A 20,211-nucleotide genomic window follows, 5' to 3' on the forward strand; every position below is an offset into this window, starting at 1 on the left:
TACAAAACTATTATGAAAGTAGTTTTAAGAACTTGGTTGAACCAACAATGAGGGATTCAAAAGAGTTTTTAAGGCGGGTGATCACTCTTCTTAAGGTATTGTTTGCCCACTAACTTGCTAATCGGATTGAAGTAGCAAATTATCCTCTAGGTTACAATGGAAAACAAGAAACTACCCTATAACAATTTAAGCTTATTTTCCACAAAAAAGAGATGAATTTTTTTTTTTTTTTTTGCAAACTCAATACACTTTAGTGATAAAGTCTTGAGGATCTCAAGTATTTTTGCAAGTTTGTAACTAGTTTTGTATGATCCACACTTGAATATTTGAGAGTTTTGCGAGTTATGCAATTGAAGAGTCATGACACAAACCATAAATCATGGAATTGAAGATTCAAGTCACAAATCATGATATCTTAACTCATCACTGAACACTATATGTATGTAAAATGACCTTTTTGAAAAGTTGAAGAGGAGATTGCAACTAATATGTGAATACATAGTACGCAATCATTTGTACTTTAGAAAAATTATATATATATATATATATACCTGCATTCTTGTTGCTTAATCTATTAGCGTGTGTAGGATTGAAAGACAAATTAAATTACTTAAAATTCCAATCAAACTCGGTTTGGTAAGAGTTCCTTCGAATATAGTTTGTCAACTAATCAAACTAAACTTAAATAGCGCCCCCACGTGAATGGGCTGGTGGTTGGCGCCTCTTCCTCGGGACCGTTAGGTCCTGGGGTCGAACCTCCGCAGCAACATCAGTTCGCCGTGCATCTAACGTGCTAGGTCTGGTTGGGGCGCGGGCCGGGCCGGAGTGGGGATTAGTCGGGTCGCCTTTACGGACTTGACCCGGACACCCACTCCGTCGACAAAAAAAAAAAAAAAACTAAACTTAAATAGCATTTCATATTTGTCAAAATTTTAAATTCAGCTCGCACTTAGCCCAATTAGCATAAAATGAAATTTATAATTATAAAATTCAAACTACTTGAGTGTTCGACTCAAGTTTGATTCGATAAAAGTTCGTTTGAGTTTAACTAAATAGATTAACAAATCAAGTTTGCACACAATTTTAAATTTGATAGAATAATTAATGAGCTTGAAAACTAAGATATTCAATTTGATTAGACTCGCTTAAACAGCGTATCATGAATGGGTTTGTGACTTCAAATTGGGAATAATTTGCTATATTTTGAATTTATTGGGGGTTCAAAATAGAAATGTATCAGTTTATCTATAGAGAAAATAACCTGTTTCATCCCTCACATTTTGTAAAAATATTCTTTTCGCCCATCACATTTAAAACGAAACAAATTGGTCCTTCACATTTAAAAACCCAAACTTTTACATCCTAAAAATAAACTCTCGATTGTGAATCAAACCATCTAACAATCCGGTTACAAATTTTGGGGGTAGGATTGGTAGATCACTCGCAAAAACATATTTCCAACAAATAAATTACAACAATTAAAAAATCTCAATTAAAACCCATTTGCTTCTTCAAAAGAACGAAATAGTGCTAGGGTTTAGTGCTTGAGAGCTTTAGCACTATTTCGTTCTTTTGAAGAAGCAATGGGTTTTAATTGAGATTTTTTAATTGTTTTAATTTATTTGTTGGAAATATATTTTTGCGAGTGATCTACCAATCCTACCCCCAAAATTTGTAACCGGATTGTTAGATGGTTTGATTCACAATCGAGAGTTTATTTCTAGGATGTAAAAGCTTGGGTTTTTTAATGTGAAGGACCAATTTGCTTCGTTCTAAATGTGAGTGACGAAAAGAATATTTTTACGAAATGTGAAGGATGAAACAAGTCATTTTCTCTTATATATATTGCGTGCCAAAAAGTAGAAACAGATAATTCTCAAATGTAAGGGCTTCTTGTACAATTTAAACTTATAAGCTGAAATAAGGATAATTGAAGTTAAACCGTTTAACATCACATTTTCTGGTTCCCCAAACCCCACAAAACCCTGACGGGCAAAGTTAGCAAGCTCGCTACTATCGCCGGTCAGAAATTCGCCGGCGGCCTGCCTATCCAGGTAACTTTGATTCTTTAATCTCCATTGGTTAGTATTCTATGAACTAAACAAACTGCATTAGTTTTAGCTGGTTTTAGCTCTTGATCAGTTACTTCCAGCTCGTTTACTTTTGCATGAATATCTTGCCTTTTTTTTATTAGTAAATTTTTATAATTATCGAACTGCATAAGTAAATAGTTCTTTTTTTCACAGAAATTGGAAAAAGGAAAGGAAAAGGCCTTTATTTTTTTTGGATGAATTAAGGAGAAGAGAGAGAAAATGCCCAATCGAACTCGGCCGATGACAGCATTATTGGTGTTTACCGGACTCAATGCCATTTTGGTCTCAACAATTGAACCAGTCTACGATTTCGTCTGCTTCCATCCCTATTGGGAACGCAGGGTAATTTTGTTCTTTTGTTCTTTTTTTTTTTTAATAGAAACAACTGAATTTTTTGCTGCTTCTGTTTTGTTTTTTAATTGGGAACTGATTAGAGTAATTACAAGACTTGTGTATTCATGCTTTAATGTGGTTTGGAGTGGTGCATTTTCCTTTTTTTCTGGTTAAGTTATTATCAAAGACTTTTGCTGGCACATGAAAATGATGTAGGTTTGATCAATTTTTGAGGGAAAGAAATGCAATTTAAAATTTCCAAGTAGGATAAAGCTCTTGTGAGCTGAGCAGAGTTTTCATTGAATTATTGGAACTAAATGGTGTAAAATGTGATTCAAGATTAGATATGAGAAGGGAAGCGAAGTTGAGATAGTTGCATAGGGAACAGATGTCCAGTTTGTATTGAAAAAGAGCAAAAAAAAAAAAAAGGATAAAGAGAAGCAAGGATAAGTGGTATTAATGAAGGAGAAGAATTGTAGGTAGCTGCTTGACATAATCTGAAGAGCTTTGCAGTTTAGCCTAATGTGTTGTGTTTCCAGATTTTTTATTCCTCTTCTTGATGGCATCTCGATTTTATGGTGTGAATTCTCTGCTTATATTGTTTATCTTTACTTGGATAGTTACTGCTGTATCCTCTTCAAGATTACGGTCACTATCTTTTTCAAATATTTTACAGCTTTTCAAGAAAGGAATAAGGAATAAAATATAAAATTGTCAGACGGAGAGATTTCAAGTGCAACAGAGTTTTAGACAAGCATTTCATCTTGTGTTTGCCTTTGCAGAACCTTCTGTTTAAGCACTGAGTTTTATGGCCAGATATCTTTATATCATTCTCCTCTCTGATGCATGTAAAGTACTCTCACAAGAAGCAATATGTTAAAACCTTTGTATTTTGATTGCTGAAACTGAATTTTTATCAGAGAGAACGCCGGCGTCAGGAACGTGAGGCTGCACTGGCGAAGGGTCCGGTATCGCATTGAAAATTATAGCAATGGAAAGTGTCCTGGATAAGCTTTCCATCCATCATCCTATAGTATTTTGTGATTTGTAAGGGAAGGAAAGACTTGGAACTAAAAATTCTACAAAAGAAACAGTAAGAAACAGAAAAAGTGGGTAAAAAAAATACTTTCCTTCACTTGAATCTTTACCAATGATTTTGGGAGCTACCCTGAAGCACATCCTTTGGAGCACTTTTGGCAGAAAAAGTTTTGACTGAATTTTAATCTCATGCTGAGGGAAATAACTGTTGTAGCTTTGGGACTTCACTATGTAAAGTATGACTTGGAGGTTGGACATGTTACATGTAAAGGCTCCTTCGTAGGTTTATCCACCATATGTAAGTAAAACTAGGGGTGTTTCTTTTGAAATTTTGGTGGTCACAGTGCCTTCTTTCATTTTTCAGGAAAAAATTGGTTGATGCAAACTATTCTGTTCATCCTGTGTTATTTATCCTCTTTGCTGGTTCCTTATGGTAGGAATGAACAGTTTTCTGTTCATCTTTTATCTGTAATCTGTCTCTGTGAAGTCACTCTCATGGACAAAACTGTGTCTGTCCGGGGTTGGGCTTTTGGAGAAAAGAACATGACATTCGCACATCACAGAAGCGCCTCTCCTCTGCTAGTATGTAACACCATTTATATTGTTAATTGAAGATGGAACAATCTATGCTTTGATTACCCTATTGTATGTCATACTGCTCTTCTTCTAGTTTCTTTCTGATAGATAGAATAGCATCCCTTTATATGTGACTTCGTACTTTTGATCTATACATTCTCTAGAAAATTATTGGGATGCTTCATATGAAGTTTGTCTTTAAGCTTCTGATTTGATTCAGAGGTAGTAGTGTAAGAGTATCTCATCCCTGTATATAGTTTTGTTTGGGATCAAAATGATTTTGCACATGGGTCCTCAACCGTATCATCCATCCTTAATGATATTAATTCGTTGGGTGTAGACGATGGAATTTGAGGTAGGGACGAGGGGTTCACTGATTTTTCAGATGTAATGGTTCAGGTGCAGTTTTCCCCTCTTTGGGAAGCAAATGAAGCTTTTTAGGTCTTTTTACCAAAGATTTTGTCCCACTTGCATAAAATTGGCACCCACCGAAGCTACAATGCTTTGTCAATAGAACTGCCTAGGATTGTCTTCAATGGTGAAACTTCAATTATTGATACATGTGAGTAGTAGAACAGTAGGACATCTCTGGGCTTTGACCCCCCAAAAAAAAAAAAGTATGACTGACACCCCTAGGCCTAAAGCATGCAATGATTTTGGTGCCTCAGCCTGGTTAGGATTTGGTGAAACTGTTTAGGATTTGGTGCCTCAGTCTTCCATCCGTTCACATTTGTCATTGATCGTAGAAGAAAACATGGCATGATTTTTATCTGATATGAGTTACGTGTATGTGGGAGTATATGTTGTTCGTAATTAAATTGAACTGTTCAAGAAATCTTGATAGCTAATTTTTTTGGGTCAAAGTTGAATGGCTATTTTCTACAATCAATTATTTCTTTTGAAAATTAAAAGCAATCAAATGTTTTGAAAGTCTGAAGAAATGTGACAACTTATGTACCAAGGAGTAAGTGAACTCTGGCAATCTTTTGTAACTGAGTTTTTTTTGTCTTTTTTTTTTTGGTCAAAAAATGTCTACAACAAGAGGAGCCTTGCCCCATTTCAAGGTTCATGCATGGCTACGGCCACAGTAGGCATCTTATAATAATTCTATCAATCGCCTGCCAATTGGCTCGTGGTGACAACTGAAACTGAACTCACTCAAACTTTATTATACCAAAAAAAAATATCGCCTATCAACTGTGCTTTAGTTATTCCAGGATTCAAATTTGAATGTTTCCAACACAATGGCTGAGCTTAAATCTTTACTTGTTTGGTCACAACTCACAACACGTTGACAATCTACAATTACAAAGTTTGTCATTGTGTATATCTTGCGCCCGTGTGGTGGGGGGTTAAAGTGGATGAGAGCATAAATCAAAGGACCCCAGTGACTGGGCAAATTGGGGTTAGGTTCACGCTTTGTCTATCAAGGCACCGCATGTGCTCTCACACGCTTTCTCCCATCCCCACTACCATGTGCACTTGTCTTCTTCTTTGCTTTCTCTTGCCGCATACCCCATTTCTCCTGCTATTCAACTCTTCAGATCCTGTTAAGTTTCTTATTATGCACCATCAGAATCCAGCCTTCAAGATTATTCCTGAAAGAAGAAATCAGGGGTGATAATAGGTCATTAAACTAGATGTTAATAGTCAGTAATGAATTCTTTATTTTTTTTTCCTTCTTGCATTTTGTTTGGTAAGGTAATTAGTGGTTATGGTCTTTTACTAATACTGGATATGAAGATGTGATCATGAGAATGACCTTACGGTAGCTAATGAGCTATTTTCCAGCAAATAGAGTGTTTTTGCTTCATTTGCTGCATCTTATGCTTTTAGACAGCCACATTGCAATAATTCTTGGAAAAAGTAGTTTCATGAGGTGGGGACTATAAAAGGAAAAATTGGTTGTCCCCTCCCTACTCCTAGACTTTCTTTTTCACTTTTTGGTGGCAGTGGGTATTTTTCTGGTTCATGATACATATTTCTGGACAAAATCAAGGGTTATGGGGTTACTAATTAAGCTTCAAAACCAATTTATGTGAACTGGGGCCTGATTTTATCGCTCAATATCTCTTCTTAGTGCAAGCTAATTGTGATTAAGTTAGAAACTATAGTTACTGAAAATTGATTAAAATGCAAGAACACTGATTGCAATTCAAAAAAGGGTTGTCCATGATGGAAAAGAAAAAGGGTCTTGAGAAATTTGGATTGTTTTGATCAGATATGCATACATCTCTAAAGGGGAAGACAAATTCACTTTTGTGTTATTTTGCCTTTTAAGCAGCCCTACAACTAGAAAGCGTGTTGATGTTTATGCGGTTTTGCAACGGTAAGTTACACAGCCCTTTACGCTTTTATGCATAAGGACCACATTAGTTGCTGAAATTGTGACCGTTGGGATTGAGACTAAAATGAATGTTGCCGTTGTACAATATTTGGAAATTATTGGAGACAAAGAAAAGACGTCTAACTAATGTTTTTCTTTCTTAATATTTGGCAATACAATAATTGATCAAGTTTCGTTATGCAAAAGATTTTTATATATCCAAGCATTTGTGATCCAATCTTCTCCTCATCCAGCCCTGTCCTAAAAGAAAATGTAAAATAAACAGTAATAGATCCCCACAACCCCTTCTTAAGGGAAAACAAAAAGTGAAGAAGAAAAGGAATAGGCTCAATTTGAATTCAATTTTTTTTTTGGGTCTATTTGAAAAGTGAATTTCCAAGGGTTTATAAATTGGTTTACAAAACTTGTCTTGGTAGGTAAATAATTCTTGATTGACTAGAAAGAATGTATATTATGTATGTTCTTTTGTTGGGTTCCGGCATCGTGGACTAGTGGCCTTAAAAAAAAATGGTAAGTAGTTGTCTTCTTTGTTTTGCAAATACTTCAAATGTGGATGTGATATCATTCTCAATTTTGTTTACAAGTTGAATTTAGTTACTAAAATGCAAAGATGGAGATCCTGTCCCAAACCATATGTATGAAAAATTTGCCGCTTAAATTGTCTTCTTAAACTTCGATGTATGTTGAATGAGATTAGGGTATGTGTACTATTATCCAGTTATTATATTTCTTATATAATCTTAAATACATTTGTACAATATAATTATACGCGAAAATTTTATTTGTATACATAAATTCATTTATAATAAATTCAATATATAAGTGCGTTCATACATATAAATATAAATGATGTTGGATTTGAATTTTATCTCACAAATCATTTATTTGTTGGGTTTGAGTTTTGTTCCGTCAACTTGTAAACCAAATCTTGAAAGTATGGCAATGACTGCTAATTGCACCAAATGTTTAACTGCAATTTGCACCAATGCACGTGTAATGTTTATATAACTATGAAAAGCAATTTAATGAATGCTTGGGGTACACATTTATCCTCCCCTTGGCCAGGCCATTTGCAACTCAGCAGCAGATGATACATACACTCAACAACCAATGAATGTGCTGAGTTGTTAACAAGTTTATTAATTTTGGGATCATAATTTTTATGATTTTGTGTTCAACATCTAACGTCAAACTACAACGTATACATTGTCTGTAAAGTATGTTTTTTGCGATCAAAATAAAAATATTTTGAATTTCGATCTTGTGATCAACATTAAAATTGTCTGATTTATAACTTTTCCCAAGCAGCATTAACCATCCAAAAATATAGTAACACAAAAAGATGAATAATAGTATCTTCTTTCCCTCCTCATGGCAAAAAATTTCTCCCAAAAATTTTCCAACATTTCTTCCCAAAAGGGAAAGGACGGAGAAAAAATGCAGACACACCGTATCACGTGCACCGTTGCACAGACAATAACAGCTCTACTAATTTAGACATTAAAATAAATTTAAACTTAATCCCCGCCTAAACCCCCTTTTTATCAGCTCACTATATAAACCAACCCCCTCATACTGTCTCCCGTCTCTTCTCAAAAATCTCTCCAGAAAACACACACCAGCACACCGTCGGAAACACGCACAGATAAAAGAAAAATCTTAAAATTCTATTATTTCTCCCCAAATTGTAATTAGGTTTTGAATATTGATATAATTAAGCTCAAAAATTACGCAATTGCGGCTTGATAATGTCAAGCGCTCAGATGATTAGTAGTAGTAGTAACAGCAATTGCAGTGTTGATAATTGTAACGGCGACGTCAGTTGGCCGGAGCCGCCGAAGCTGACGCCGTCGGCTTCGCTTAAGACGAAGAAGAAACCGACTCCGGCGCCGAGCATTTCCAGAGCCGGCGGGGAAGTTGACGAGCTGGTTACTCTTCTTCACGGCTCTGATCCCCTCCGCGTCGAGCTCAGTCGCCTGGAAAATGAAGTCCGAGGTTTCAATTTAACCATCATTTTCTTGCTCTCTTTCTATTTGTGGAAGCAATTTGGGAATTTTTTTTATTAACCTCGTGGGAGTTGAGGACGTTATAATTTTGGACGAAATGGAGGATAATTTGTGGATGTTATTTGGTAGAGAGCTGGAACATGAATTATTTTAACGATTATTATTAGATGAATATCTGTATTTTTAGAATTTTTTGATTTTAAAAAAAGGTTATCGTCGTTAAAATAATTCTTTTTTTTTTGGGTGAAAATTCAAGAGAAAGGAATTTTCATTTTAGTTTTATTAATGGAAAAATAGAAAATTGTCCGTGTTTAAGATATTCTATTCTGTTGTTTATTTTTTTTAAACTTGATTTGAAATTGATACTTTTAGAATCAAAACTATCTGGTAAAGGCACGAAATTGGACTAGAATAATATTTCTTCAATTTTTTTGTAATTTATTCATTTTTCCATTAAAAAGGCATAATTGTATTTTTTAATGAGACTTTATTTAATTGATAAGTCATTTCAAGAATTCATTTTTGAAGGCATATATATTTTTTTAATTAGACATTATTAATTTGATTAGTAATTTCAAGAATTCTTTTTTTTTTGGTGGAAATTGGATGGACTATATTAGGTTTTTATAAACCAATCATGACAATTTGTTGGAAAGTGTTTGTATCAGGAGCCTGTCATGTTTCAATGAAAGTGTTGGAAAGTATTTGTTTATGTTTCAATTTCCATAAACAAGAAAATGGATGGCCCATGTCCTAATTTTTTTATTAACTTCTCCATTATGTGAACTATTTGGAAAGAAACAAAAGTATAGGACAAGGAAAAAGACCATCTTGGGTTTTGTTCTTGCCATTTCTTGTATGGTTCCGTGACGTATCCAATCTTTCTGCTTAATGTGGCATAATTTGAAATAAGAGTTGTACTATATGTTTTTCATAATAATTTAAAAAATCAATACAGAGCTTCAACTTTAAAATAAGAAAATTGTGTTAATAAATTTGTGTGTGTTGGAAATGTGATTTTAGATTGGTATTTTGATTCTCTTGGCATATGATTGTAAGTGTTGCTGAGGTAAAATTTCAATTACAGAGGTGAATGGAGAGGACGGTCAAGCAGATCCTTTAGTGCTGTCAAGATTCAAAGGAACTTAAAACGAGAGTATCAGTGCATGATTTAAACATTCATTCATGCATTTATTTCTTTCCCCTCCGCTTTTCTGTATCTGGTGTTGGTTGGTTCAGGATTAACTTTTTTGTTAAAAAAAATTTTATAAAGTACTTTGGATTGAAACATTTTGTTGATAATTTCCAAGGGTGATAAAAAGGATATATACATATTTGAGATTCCAGGGTGAAATATAATGTTCCCTTTTGCATGTCATTGAGAGACAAGTAACTAATCAATTCCCTTTTCCTTGTAATTGAATTTCTCTCTGGACATCAGTAGCCTTAACTACTTTCTTTTAGAGATTCTCCAATTCTTGGAGTACATCCATCTCTTCTAAGACATGAACAAGGGCTGAAACATTCAAGTGATTGAACAGAGCAGCGATCTTTTTTCTCTCCTTTTTTTTGGCCTTTGTTTTCTTTAAACTACATATATGGATTCAACAAATCAGGTTCTTTCTTATGCAAGTTGAGACATTAGGCAAGGTTCTCATTGAAGATTGTTGTTTACGAAAATTGCAGACAAAGAGAGGAATCTGGGAGATGCGTATGCAGAAATCAAGGCCTTGAAGTACTCAGAGCGCCTAAAAGAGAAGGCAGTTGAGGAGGTAAATTAGTTCAGTTAATTGCTCAAAGCCTTTTGAGATTTTAGTGAAGATGAAGAAGTCTAAAGAAGAAAGATCAATGTAAATGAAAAAAATTGTTGACTTCATTTTCTTCCCAGAAACCAAGCGTCAAATTGTCTTATTTAGTGAGCTTATGAAAATTAAAACAGCTAAAATTCAGGAGAAAATATCAATTGTTCAAGAGAAAAGAACATGATGTAAGAAGCTTAAAATTTCAGTTGACAAAGAAGGGACTTGAACTGTGGTATTGGCAGAACTTAGAAAGGAAGCTGGTAGAACTTAGACTAGATAATCGAGAGAAACCTAAAAATCATTAACTTGTGAGAGACAAAGGAGATGAAAGTAGCAAATGGATGCCTTCCTCTCCTGGTTCCATGTCAATGCCATAGGGAGCAGAAGAAGAGAAATATGATCCAAAATGGTTGTTATTAAGAGGTTTTTTTGCTTACATTTCCCTCCTTCAAGGGTAGAACAACTGCAGAACTTATGAGGCTACAGTAAATACTTGTTTGAAGTTTTACAATTATAAAATTCTTACATCTAGAAGATTTGGTTTATCTTTTCATGAGTGAGAGAAAGATACTGGTACTCTGCAATTTATTGTCCATGGTGCCGCATAAAGGAGCATTTTATAGACCTTTAATCTCAGCATTCCTCCACTATTCATGGAAGGCATAGAAAATAAAAGGATCAATGGTAACTTTAAAATCTACAATCTCAACATTTGGGTTTTGGCCCAAAACGCCATGTTTGTTTTTGCTGGTGTAAAGATTTTTATTGAATGATCTTACTAAAGTAGCAAGTGCTGTAAAGTACCCATATGACTGTGTCACTATCAAAGATATGCTGGTGTTAGAATTTGTTATATGGAAATTTATATCTTCGTGAAACTTTGTGTTATATCTACATAACGCTATACACATGCTATGAATGCGTGATTGATTGGATAAAGGTTTCCTTCATGTTTCAGTATTTGACTAGTGATTCCTTTTCATACTTAGTAAGGTTGCTTATCATGGTTTACTTTACATCAGCTTTCGGATGAGTTAAAGAAAATTGACGACAAATTGAAAGCAACTGAAGCACTTTTGGAAAGCAAGGTGAAGTGTTTATTAACTGCTTAGTTATAGTGCTTCTTTAGGAATTTTTTTTTTTAAATTTTATTGTTTTTGTTCCCCCAATGAAAATTAGAATTTCAACATTTTCCGTCAGTTTGTTGCAGAAGCTAAGACATCTAACAGTCAAGTTATTATGATTCTCAGAATTTAGAGGTTAGGAAAATAAATGAAGAAAAGAAAACAGCTCTGGCAGCACAATTTGCTGCAGAAGCTACTCTTCGAAGAGTTCATGCAGGTCAAAAAGATGATGAAATGCCTCCTATTGAAGCCATTATCACTCCTTTAGAGGCAGAATTGAAGTTGGCCAGGCTGGAGGTACATAAACTTTGTTGTTGATCTAGTCTCAATTCTGGTATATGAAAATGCATGTATGTTCCAAGTGATGTACTTTTGCATCTTTTCAATTCAGGTAGCTAAGCTACAAGATGACAATAGAGCCCTGGATCGACTTACTAAGTCCAAAGAGGCTGCTCTGTTGGAGGCTGAGCGAACTGTCCAAATGGCATTGGCGAAAGCCTCCTTGGTTGATGATCTGCAGAACAAAAACCAAGATTTGATGAAACAGATAGAGATATGCCAGGTTTGACTATTTTAGAAGTCTCTTCTTGTGGGTATGGACGAAAGTGTGTTGCCCATCAGATAATTTTTGTATTTACAGATTCACTTGATCTATTGTGCTCTTACTTCAGGAGGAGAATAGAATATTGGACAAGATGCACAGGCAGAAAGTTTCTGAGGTTGAAAAGTTAATGCAAACTGTACATGAACTTGAGGAGGCTGTTTTGGCTGGAGGTGCTGCGGCCAATGCAGTACGTGATTACCAGCGAAAGATGCAAGAATTGAACGTAAGTGTTACTCTAGGACTGTTAAATCTAAATGCCTTAGCTGTTGCTACAATGAGCTTCTCTGGGATGACTAATTTCCATGCTTCAACAGGAAGAAAAAAGAATTCTGGACCGTGAACTTGCTCGTGCAAAGATTTCAGCGAATCGGGTTGCTGTTGTTGTTGCTAATGAGTGGAAAGATTCCAATGACAAAGTAATGCCTGTAAAGCAATGGCTGGAAGAAAGAAGACTTCTTCAGGCATGTGATGTCTTTAGTTTAATCTTTTATGTGTCTAGCATGTACACTTGTTTGTTTCCGTAAGCAGATATACTAATAGGCAAGTCAACAGTACAGAAATCACTAATTGAGTCATACTTGGCCTTTAGCATACTGCAACTCCTCATTAGTGATAGGAAAAACTTTTTCTGATTTATATTGCTGTGCTATATCAAGCGAGGAGATCTGAATTTGGAAAAGGGTTTAGACTATTGACCAGGATATCAATGTCTTAATAGTCATTGTTTTGCCACTTTGCAGCAAAAGTAATGCCAGAGAAGTTTTGGAACTAATTTTGTTACTGGTGTTTCCAGTTTTGACCATTAGTTATCCGTACTAAGCCAGTCCTGTCTTTATATTTCAGACGAACTAAGAAGTATTGCTATTTGTGAATAGGGAGAAATGCAACAGCTTAAAGACAAAGTGGCAATTGCAGAGCGAACTGCAAAGGCAGAAGCACAATTAAAAGTGAGAAATTGGATGGCTCTGTAAATTCCATTTTTGTCGTTGTTTGATATTTTTCAATTATTTCCTCACAGGTTTGCTTATGTCATTTCCTGTTCGCAACTTGTACGATAACATGCTGATAACTTATTTCTCAGGAGAAGTATCACTTACGATTTAAAGTTTTGGAAGAAAGGCTAAAAGCTTCTTCAACTTGTACCACCCGCTCTACTCCACAAGGAGGAAGTGTGTGTAATGGTCTTTCACGGCGCCAATCTTTTGGAGGAGGAGAAAGTTTGTCCAAACCTCCATCAAATGGGATTTCATTGAAAAAGACAAAGTTTCAGTCTAGGTCATTTCGAACAAATAGTTCTTCAGCATTATTGGAGCAGTCAAAATTCTCATCAACGTTATTTGGTAGTGGTAGCAGATCACTGGATGGAGAAAACACTCTAACATATGAAAATGACATAGATAACAGATTCACTAATTCCTGTGATCATAGGCATAGTAATGAAATAGCAAGAATACATGAGAATGGTTATGCGAATGAGATTGGTAACTTGAATGCAGCTGATAAAGCCGAAGGGGAGAATGAAGATTATGTATCTGGTATGTTGTATGATATGCTGCAGAAGGAGGTTATAACTTTGAGGAAAGTTTGCCAAGAGAAAGATCAGAGCCTGAAGGACAAAGATGACTCAATCGAGGTTTGGTGCCTTTCTCTCTCTCTCCCCCTCCCTCCCTCCGTTCCTCACTCCCTCCCTCCCTCTGAGCCCTTTTTGCGTGTGGACTTGTTTAGATGTTGGCAAAAAAGGTAGAAACACTGAATAAAGCTATGGAAGTTGAGTCCAAAAAGATGCGTAGAGAAGTAGCTGCTATGGGGAAAGAACTTGCAGCTACTCGTATTGGCAAGGAACAAGATCAAAGATTGAGACGTGTAAGTTCTACAAGGGGAGCTGTAAATGGAACTCATCAACCTGCAATAAGGTGAAATCTAACTTTATGCTTGGGCAATTTAGCGTCTATATTTGTTTTGTGCACTTGAATTCAAACCATCTGGAAATTCAGTTTCCCTTGCGTTTAAATTTAATTTACATGATTACTGCTAGTGGATAGTATTGTACAAAAGTTGGCTTCACGATATCTTAACGACCCTAATTTATTATTTCTCAGTCCTTGTGTCATTATAAATCAGTTTTGGCTTGTACGGCGATAATTTGCATCTACACATTGTCTTAGGCCTGAAAATGACAAAGCTGTTTGTGTTGCAAACCAAAGTTGAGTCCATTAGAAGAACATCTTCTATGAAGTATTCTTTGGTGGTTTGTTGTGTATAAGGAAATTAGTGTGGAAAAAGGTTTCAATTTTTTTGTATGGTACAAATAGCAAAAATGGAGCTTCTGCAACTATTAACAGTAATACGAGTCTTCTTTATTTGAGTTCTTAAGCTGGCTCGTTCTCACAACATATTTGCAAAAGTCTACTGAGAGTAGTAGAGTCTGAATGTAAATACACAACTGCTGAACAAACAAACAAACAAACAAGCGTGCATTCTCTATTCCAGAAAAACCTTGAATTTGTTTTCTTTAGTACTCATATATCTTGAAATTAATAGGACCAAGATAATAGTAATACTCCATCTGTCCTTAAATTCCATGCAAAAGAAAATATTCCAGGGCCATCTTTGTATCCCACCTGCCAAAAGAGAATAAGAGTAAGACCCTGGACCTAATCTAACCCTTTTGATAACACGAACGGTGACTTCCGAATATGACCAAAAAGAAAAAGGAATGTTTTCAAGATTAGAATTAATTTTTTTTCTCTTTACAAAATATGTACAAGTTCTTTCAATTGATGTAAAGCACGAATAGAGCAAGGTTCCAGAGCCAACACAATTAGTAAGAATATACCACTTCTTCACAAAAGGCAAAAAACCGTGTCTTCAAGTTACGCTGAGACTTGTGTCGATGGGATAAAAGAAGAGCAGGATTCGAGAATGTGGTCTCCTAGACTATTCAAGCCACCAATGAAAATTCATGATGAGGCGTTTGGTCCTTTGGCATAAATCACAGTTGAGACATGAGAAAATCATTTTGGGCCCTAAATTCTAACAATAATATGATTAGAAAAAGTGCAAGTATGAGGCACTAAACACTTGGGTGTAAAGTGGGACAAGACAACAGCACATAACAATCGTTGGGCTTTGGCATACGAAATAGACGAGAGAAGTTTATTTTCCCTTGTCCCCACCGTGCAATCCTAATCCCCTCCTAATTGTGGCTGAAAAATTAGTGTGATTGTTCTTATCCCCTGCTAAAGAAAGGCATTTTCAAAATGGTAAAACTGAAAAGATGTGCCTTTTTGTGAATCACTCATGAGTGATCTCCTCCGGATTTTTGTTTCTTTTCTTATTTCACCTATTTGATAAGGGGTTTCTCCACAAGGGTTGGTCTCCATTTCACAAAAGATTGAAAAGAGGAGGAGCAATTACAGGTTTGCCAAGGTGCATTTAGTGGTAAATTCAAAGAATTAAATATAGATTATGTGTTCATTGGACGCCATTAGCAAAACACAACTCATATTAGTACCAAGTGATCATTCTATTCTAATAAAAAAAAAAAAAAAAAAGGTTAGTGTGAATTAATTACCGTCAGGAGAGTAGATCACTTCTTGGTGATGACCCATACAGCATAAATGATCTCAGGCAGGTACCCAATTATGGTCAGCAACACAGAGATCCAGAATTCAACCTGCTCCCACATATCATAACCATCAAAATCTCACTAATCTTTTTTTTTCACTCAAACAAAACAAACAAACAAAAGTAACAATTTTCTTTTTTTGGCATGAATCAAAAAACATAGTAACTTATTACCATTCCGGGTCTGTGTTAAAAAAAACATGCATGAACCACAAACCTTGGAACGCCAAAATCTAAAAGGGAAGAGATAATTTTAACCCTTTATTCCTTTACAAATTAACAAGAAATTTAAGATCTAAGCCAAAATTTTCCTTTTTTTTTCTTAACATATTAGTAAACTCAAGAGAAAGAAAATTTGAGGGGATTAACATATAATATACCTTCAAACCATATTTGAGGAAGACACCGAGAGGAGGCAGGATGATAGCAACAAGAATGTCTACACAAGTGGCTGTACCTTCATCTGCCATTTTCACTCAAGAAAAATCTCTTCTGGGATGGCTGATAAAACAAAATTAGAACCAAGGTACAAGTCTCGCTGCACAGGGTCACGCAGTGAAGTGGCAGAAACTGAAACGGGAGGGGTGGGATTTATAGGTAAGAGGTGGCAGCAGGATCTGGAGAATCAAGAGCTGGCTTTTAGTATGTGGTTTATCTTAAATTGAGTGTTCTTGGCATATTCCTTAAAGTCACAAGAGCTGGATTTTAGTGCAGGGAAGATGAACATCAAATATTTGCCGCTCAAGAAATTTCCTCCAGATGTTAGAAGCCCATTTCTATTATTATGTTCCAACACTATCCAAAAATTCAACCAAACCATGCCAGCTTTAATTTTCGAGAAAAAGTGAATTCATCCCTTGCTTTATAGAATGACATAATCCACCATATAACGAGATAAGGCTACGTACTAAAACATATCGCTAGATTTCCAACACTACTACTGCTGCCGCCCTTAATCTTTTTCATCCAACGATCGATCCAAGAACCACAATGGCATGTCCCGTTGTATTATTGCTGCCAAGTAGACGCAATGAGGTGGTTCTTTCAATCATTCTGGATTGGTTTCTTGCTGAATCGGAGTTCATTGATTAGTGCGAAAGTGCAAAAAGAAGGAATAAAATGATAAACAATACAAAGAAATAAAAAAAAAAAAAAGGGAATAGTGCGATTCAGCAAAAAAAATGTGACTGAAAGAAGCTGCATCTCAAAAACGTGACTTCCGAATATGACCAAAAAAAAAAAGAGACTGTTGGTCCTGGAACCAAAAAAATGACCAGCAACAGGGTCTTTATTCTAACCCTTTTGAAGTGGCATCTCATTTTGCCACTTCTACTCACAACATATTTGCAAAAGTCTACTGAGTAGTAGAGTCTGAATGTAAATACACAACTGCTGAACGAACAAACAAACAAACAAGCATACATTCTCTATTCCAGAAAAACCTGGAGTTGTTTTCTTTTGTACTCAAATATCTTGAAATTAATAGGACCAAGATAATGAATCGTTTCTTAATTCTCAGGAATGCTTAGCACTGATATATTTCGAAGGGTGTCTATTAGATAAGATTTATGTGCATTAACTAAGACATTATCCTATCCTCATGTGATGTATTTTTTGTATTAATATAAAGGGATAATTGCAGAAACCTCCCCTGACTTTTATAGTAATAGCATTGACCTCCCCTATCAATTTTGAAATAGCACTGACCTCCCCTATCAAAAGTTGGAGGGAATTTAATAGGCAAAAGTGGGTCAATTTATTAAAGTACCCCTGACATGATTTAATTTTACCAAATGAATGTGATGAGTACTTTCATCAAACCCAACAAAACATTTGTTAATAAAAATTACACTAAATTAACTATTTCTGCATAGTTTAACTAATTAACTAATTAACTAAATAACTAATAATCTAATTAATTAATAACTAATTATCTAATTAACTATTAACTAATTAACTAATTATCTAATTGTTAATAGTTATTAACTAATCAAACTATTTCTGCATAATTAAACTAATTAACTATTAACTAATTATCCAATTAACTATTAACTATTAACTAATTAATTAATTAACTAATTAACTTTTGTTTATCTAATTAACTAATCTCTATTCATCTAATTAACTAATTATCTAATTAACTGATTAACTAAAGCTGTTGTCTATCCGAAACTAATAAACTATTTGCATGTTAAACTAATTAACTAATTAGCTGCTTAACTAATTAACTACCTAATTATCTAATTAATTAATTAACTAATTAACTAATTTTTGTTTATCTAATTAACTAATTATCTAATTAACTAAAGTTGTTGTCTATCCAAAACTAACAAACTATTTGCATGTTAAACTAATTAACTAATTAACTAAAGCTATTGTCTATCCTAAACTAACAAACTATTTGCATGTTAAACTAATTAACTAATTAACTGCTTAACTAATTAACTAACTAATTATTCAATTAATTAATTAACTAACTTTTGTTTATCTAATTATCTAATTAACTAATTAACTAAAGTTGTTGTCTATCCGAAACTAACAAACTATTTGCATGTTAAACTAATTAACTAATTAACTGCTTAACTAATTAACTAATTAACTGCTTAACTAATTAACTAATTAACTAAAGCTATTGTCTATCCGAAACTAACAAATTATTTGCATGTTAAACTAATTAAATAATTAACTACTTAACTAATTAACTAACTAATTATCTAATTAATTAATTAACTAATTAACTAATTATCTAATTAACTAATTAACTAAAGCTGTTGTCTATCTGAAACTAACAAACTATTTGTATGTTAAACTAATTAACTAATTAACTGCTTAACTAATTAACTAACTAATTATCTAATTAATTAATTAACTAATTTCTATTTATCTAATTAACTAATTAACTAAAGCTATTGTCTATCCGAAACTAACAAACTATTTGCATGTTAAACTAATTAACTAATTAACTGCTTAACTAATTAACTAATTAATTAACTAACTAATTAACAAACTATTTGCATGTTAAACTATATGCAGTACGCATTACCTATTTAAAGTATCGGCTCTTTATAGGTATTTTACTTTCAAACATTTAATTTATGATAAAAATATCAATGTTTGTAAGTAAAATTCAAAAAGTGTTACAAAAAATATCAATATTCTTAATTTCAAACATTTAATTTATGGCCCTATGCCCCTCCCTTTTTGTAAGAATATTACTGTAACACTTTTTGAATTTTACTTACAAATATTGATGTTTTTATCATAAATTAAATGTTTGAAAGTAAAATACCCATAAAGAGCCGATACTTTAAATAGGTTATGCGTACTGCATATAGTTTAACACGCAAATAGTTTGTTAATTAGTTAAGCAGTTAATTAGTTAATTAGTTTAACATGCAAATAGTTTGTTAGTTTCGGACAGACAATAGCTTTAGTTAATTAGTTAATTAGATAAATAGAAATTAGTTAATTAGTTAATTAGTTAATAATTAATCAAATAATTAGTTAATAGTTAATTAGTTTAACTATTAACTAATTAGATAATTAGTTAAGTAATTGTCAAGCAAATAATAATTGTCAAGCAAGAAGAGGGCAAAATTGGAAGAAATTTCTTATCTCACTTCTACAAAAGCTGTTAGGGAGGTTTCTGCAACAAATTGTTACTGTTCAGGGGAGGTGAATGCAATTTCTAAACCTAGAGGGGAGGTCAGTGCAAATGTCAGAAATCTCAGAGGAGGTTTCTGCAATTATCCCTTAATATAAATGTTATAATTTTACACAGTGTTTATGTTTATTAACCTAAATGCTACAAGGAACTATTTCTTAGAGGCGTTTACAGTTTGTTGGATTTTGTTGGGATGTTCACAAGGCTAAAATCCGAATGAAATTTTATGGCATTATTTTATCAACTTTTAAAGTGTTCTACGCTTGCTGAAGTTGGCCGACGAATAGAGCTAACTCACGACAAACAACCCTTTCCTATTCCCAGCAATTAACTTTGTGTTAAAAGCATTAAACTTGCTCTTTCTCTTCTAACACTAGTAATTTTTTATTGCGCTTTCTCCACTTGATTGATGGTCTACACGAAGAGTTTAGCATAAAAAGGCATTAATAACCGCAAAAATAATAATTAGTAGAGACAATACTTGAAAAGAAGTATGCCCGCATTTACCACACACAATACATGGTAATTAGTAGCGACGAATAGTGCACTCATTTAACACACACAAATTGACCATGATGCGTGCACTCATATTTATTGCTAAACGTAATTAGATAGCGTGTTGGTTTCATTTCAATTTTCCAAAACAAATTAACGTTACGAGCAACACTTTCCTTCTATGCTCATACATTTATACTCAACTTTCATTTTTTTTTATTGAACAGAAATTGGAATTTACTTGTATGAATAAACAGGTTAATATAATTTTCATATGCTTCAACGTAACATTCACACTTGGACCCCTTAGTTTTACCACTCAAGAGGATATCCTAAACTCCTAAATATACTATTAGCAAATTATAATTATTCAAAAAGCAAATCTAATATCACACTCTACAATTAAATCATAAAAGAGGATTTTCTAACATAATAAAGCACTTAATAAATGAAATTCGTATTACTAGGATAATTATTAACACACAATGCATAATGGGGTTCG

The 20,211-nt window shown here is 33.9% G+C and overlaps 1 protein-coding gene and 2 long non-coding RNA genes across 5 annotated transcripts; 2 read left to right on the forward strand and 1 right to left on the reverse strand.

Moving 5' to 3' along the window:
• The first annotated feature begins 1,899 nt into the window (after nucleotides 1-1,899).
• On the forward strand, nucleotides 1,900-3,895 carry LOC113775844. Its single transcript, XR_003468943.1, has 3 exons — nucleotides 1,900-2,054; nucleotides 2,247-2,435; nucleotides 3,347-3,895. It is a non-coding gene; the product is annotated as an uncharacterized LOC113775844 (long non-coding RNA).
• A 4,116-nt stretch (nucleotides 3,896-8,011) lies between these two features.
• Nucleotides 8,012-17,087, forward strand: LOC113775885 (microtubule-associated protein 70-1-like). 3 transcript variants are annotated; one of them, XM_027320929.1, is made up of 11 exons: nucleotides 8,012-8,382; nucleotides 10,080-10,165; nucleotides 11,218-11,283; nucleotides 11,446-11,616; nucleotides 11,711-11,881; nucleotides 11,991-12,146; nucleotides 12,238-12,384; nucleotides 12,799-12,870; nucleotides 13,005-13,556; nucleotides 13,649-13,836; nucleotides 17,070-17,087. In XM_027320929.1, the coding sequence occupies exons 1-11, from the start codon at nucleotides 8,136-8,138 to the stop codon at nucleotides 17,077-17,079; spliced, it is 1,866 nt and encodes a 621-aa protein (XP_027176730.1). In that variant the 5' UTR covers nucleotides 8,012-8,135; the 3' UTR covers nucleotides 17,080-17,087. The 3 variants fall into 3 exon arrangements, with proteins under 3 accessions (XP_027176730.1, XP_027176728.1, XP_027176729.1); XM_027320927.1 differs by lacking the exon at nucleotides 17,070-17,087 and adding an exon at nucleotides 14,089-14,277; XM_027320928.1 differs by lacking the exon at nucleotides 17,070-17,087 and adding an exon at nucleotides 14,023-14,105.
• Nucleotides 14,371-16,296, reverse strand: LOC113775886. The gene is made up of 3 exons (XR_003468946.1): nucleotides 15,931-16,296; nucleotides 15,498-15,599; nucleotides 14,371-14,544 (listed from the first exon to the last, which is right to left on the reverse strand). It is a non-coding gene; the product is annotated as an uncharacterized LOC113775886 (long non-coding RNA).
• Nucleotides 17,088-20,211: the final 3,124 nt, after the last annotated feature.

The sequence above is a fragment of the Coffea eugenioides genome, chromosome 6 (assembly GCF_003713205.1).
Source record: "Coffea eugenioides isolate CCC68of chromosome 6, Ceug_1.0, whole genome shotgun sequence".
In the NCBI taxonomy this organism is placed as follows: Eukaryota; Viridiplantae; Streptophyta; class Magnoliopsida; order Gentianales; family Rubiaceae; genus Coffea; species Coffea eugenioides.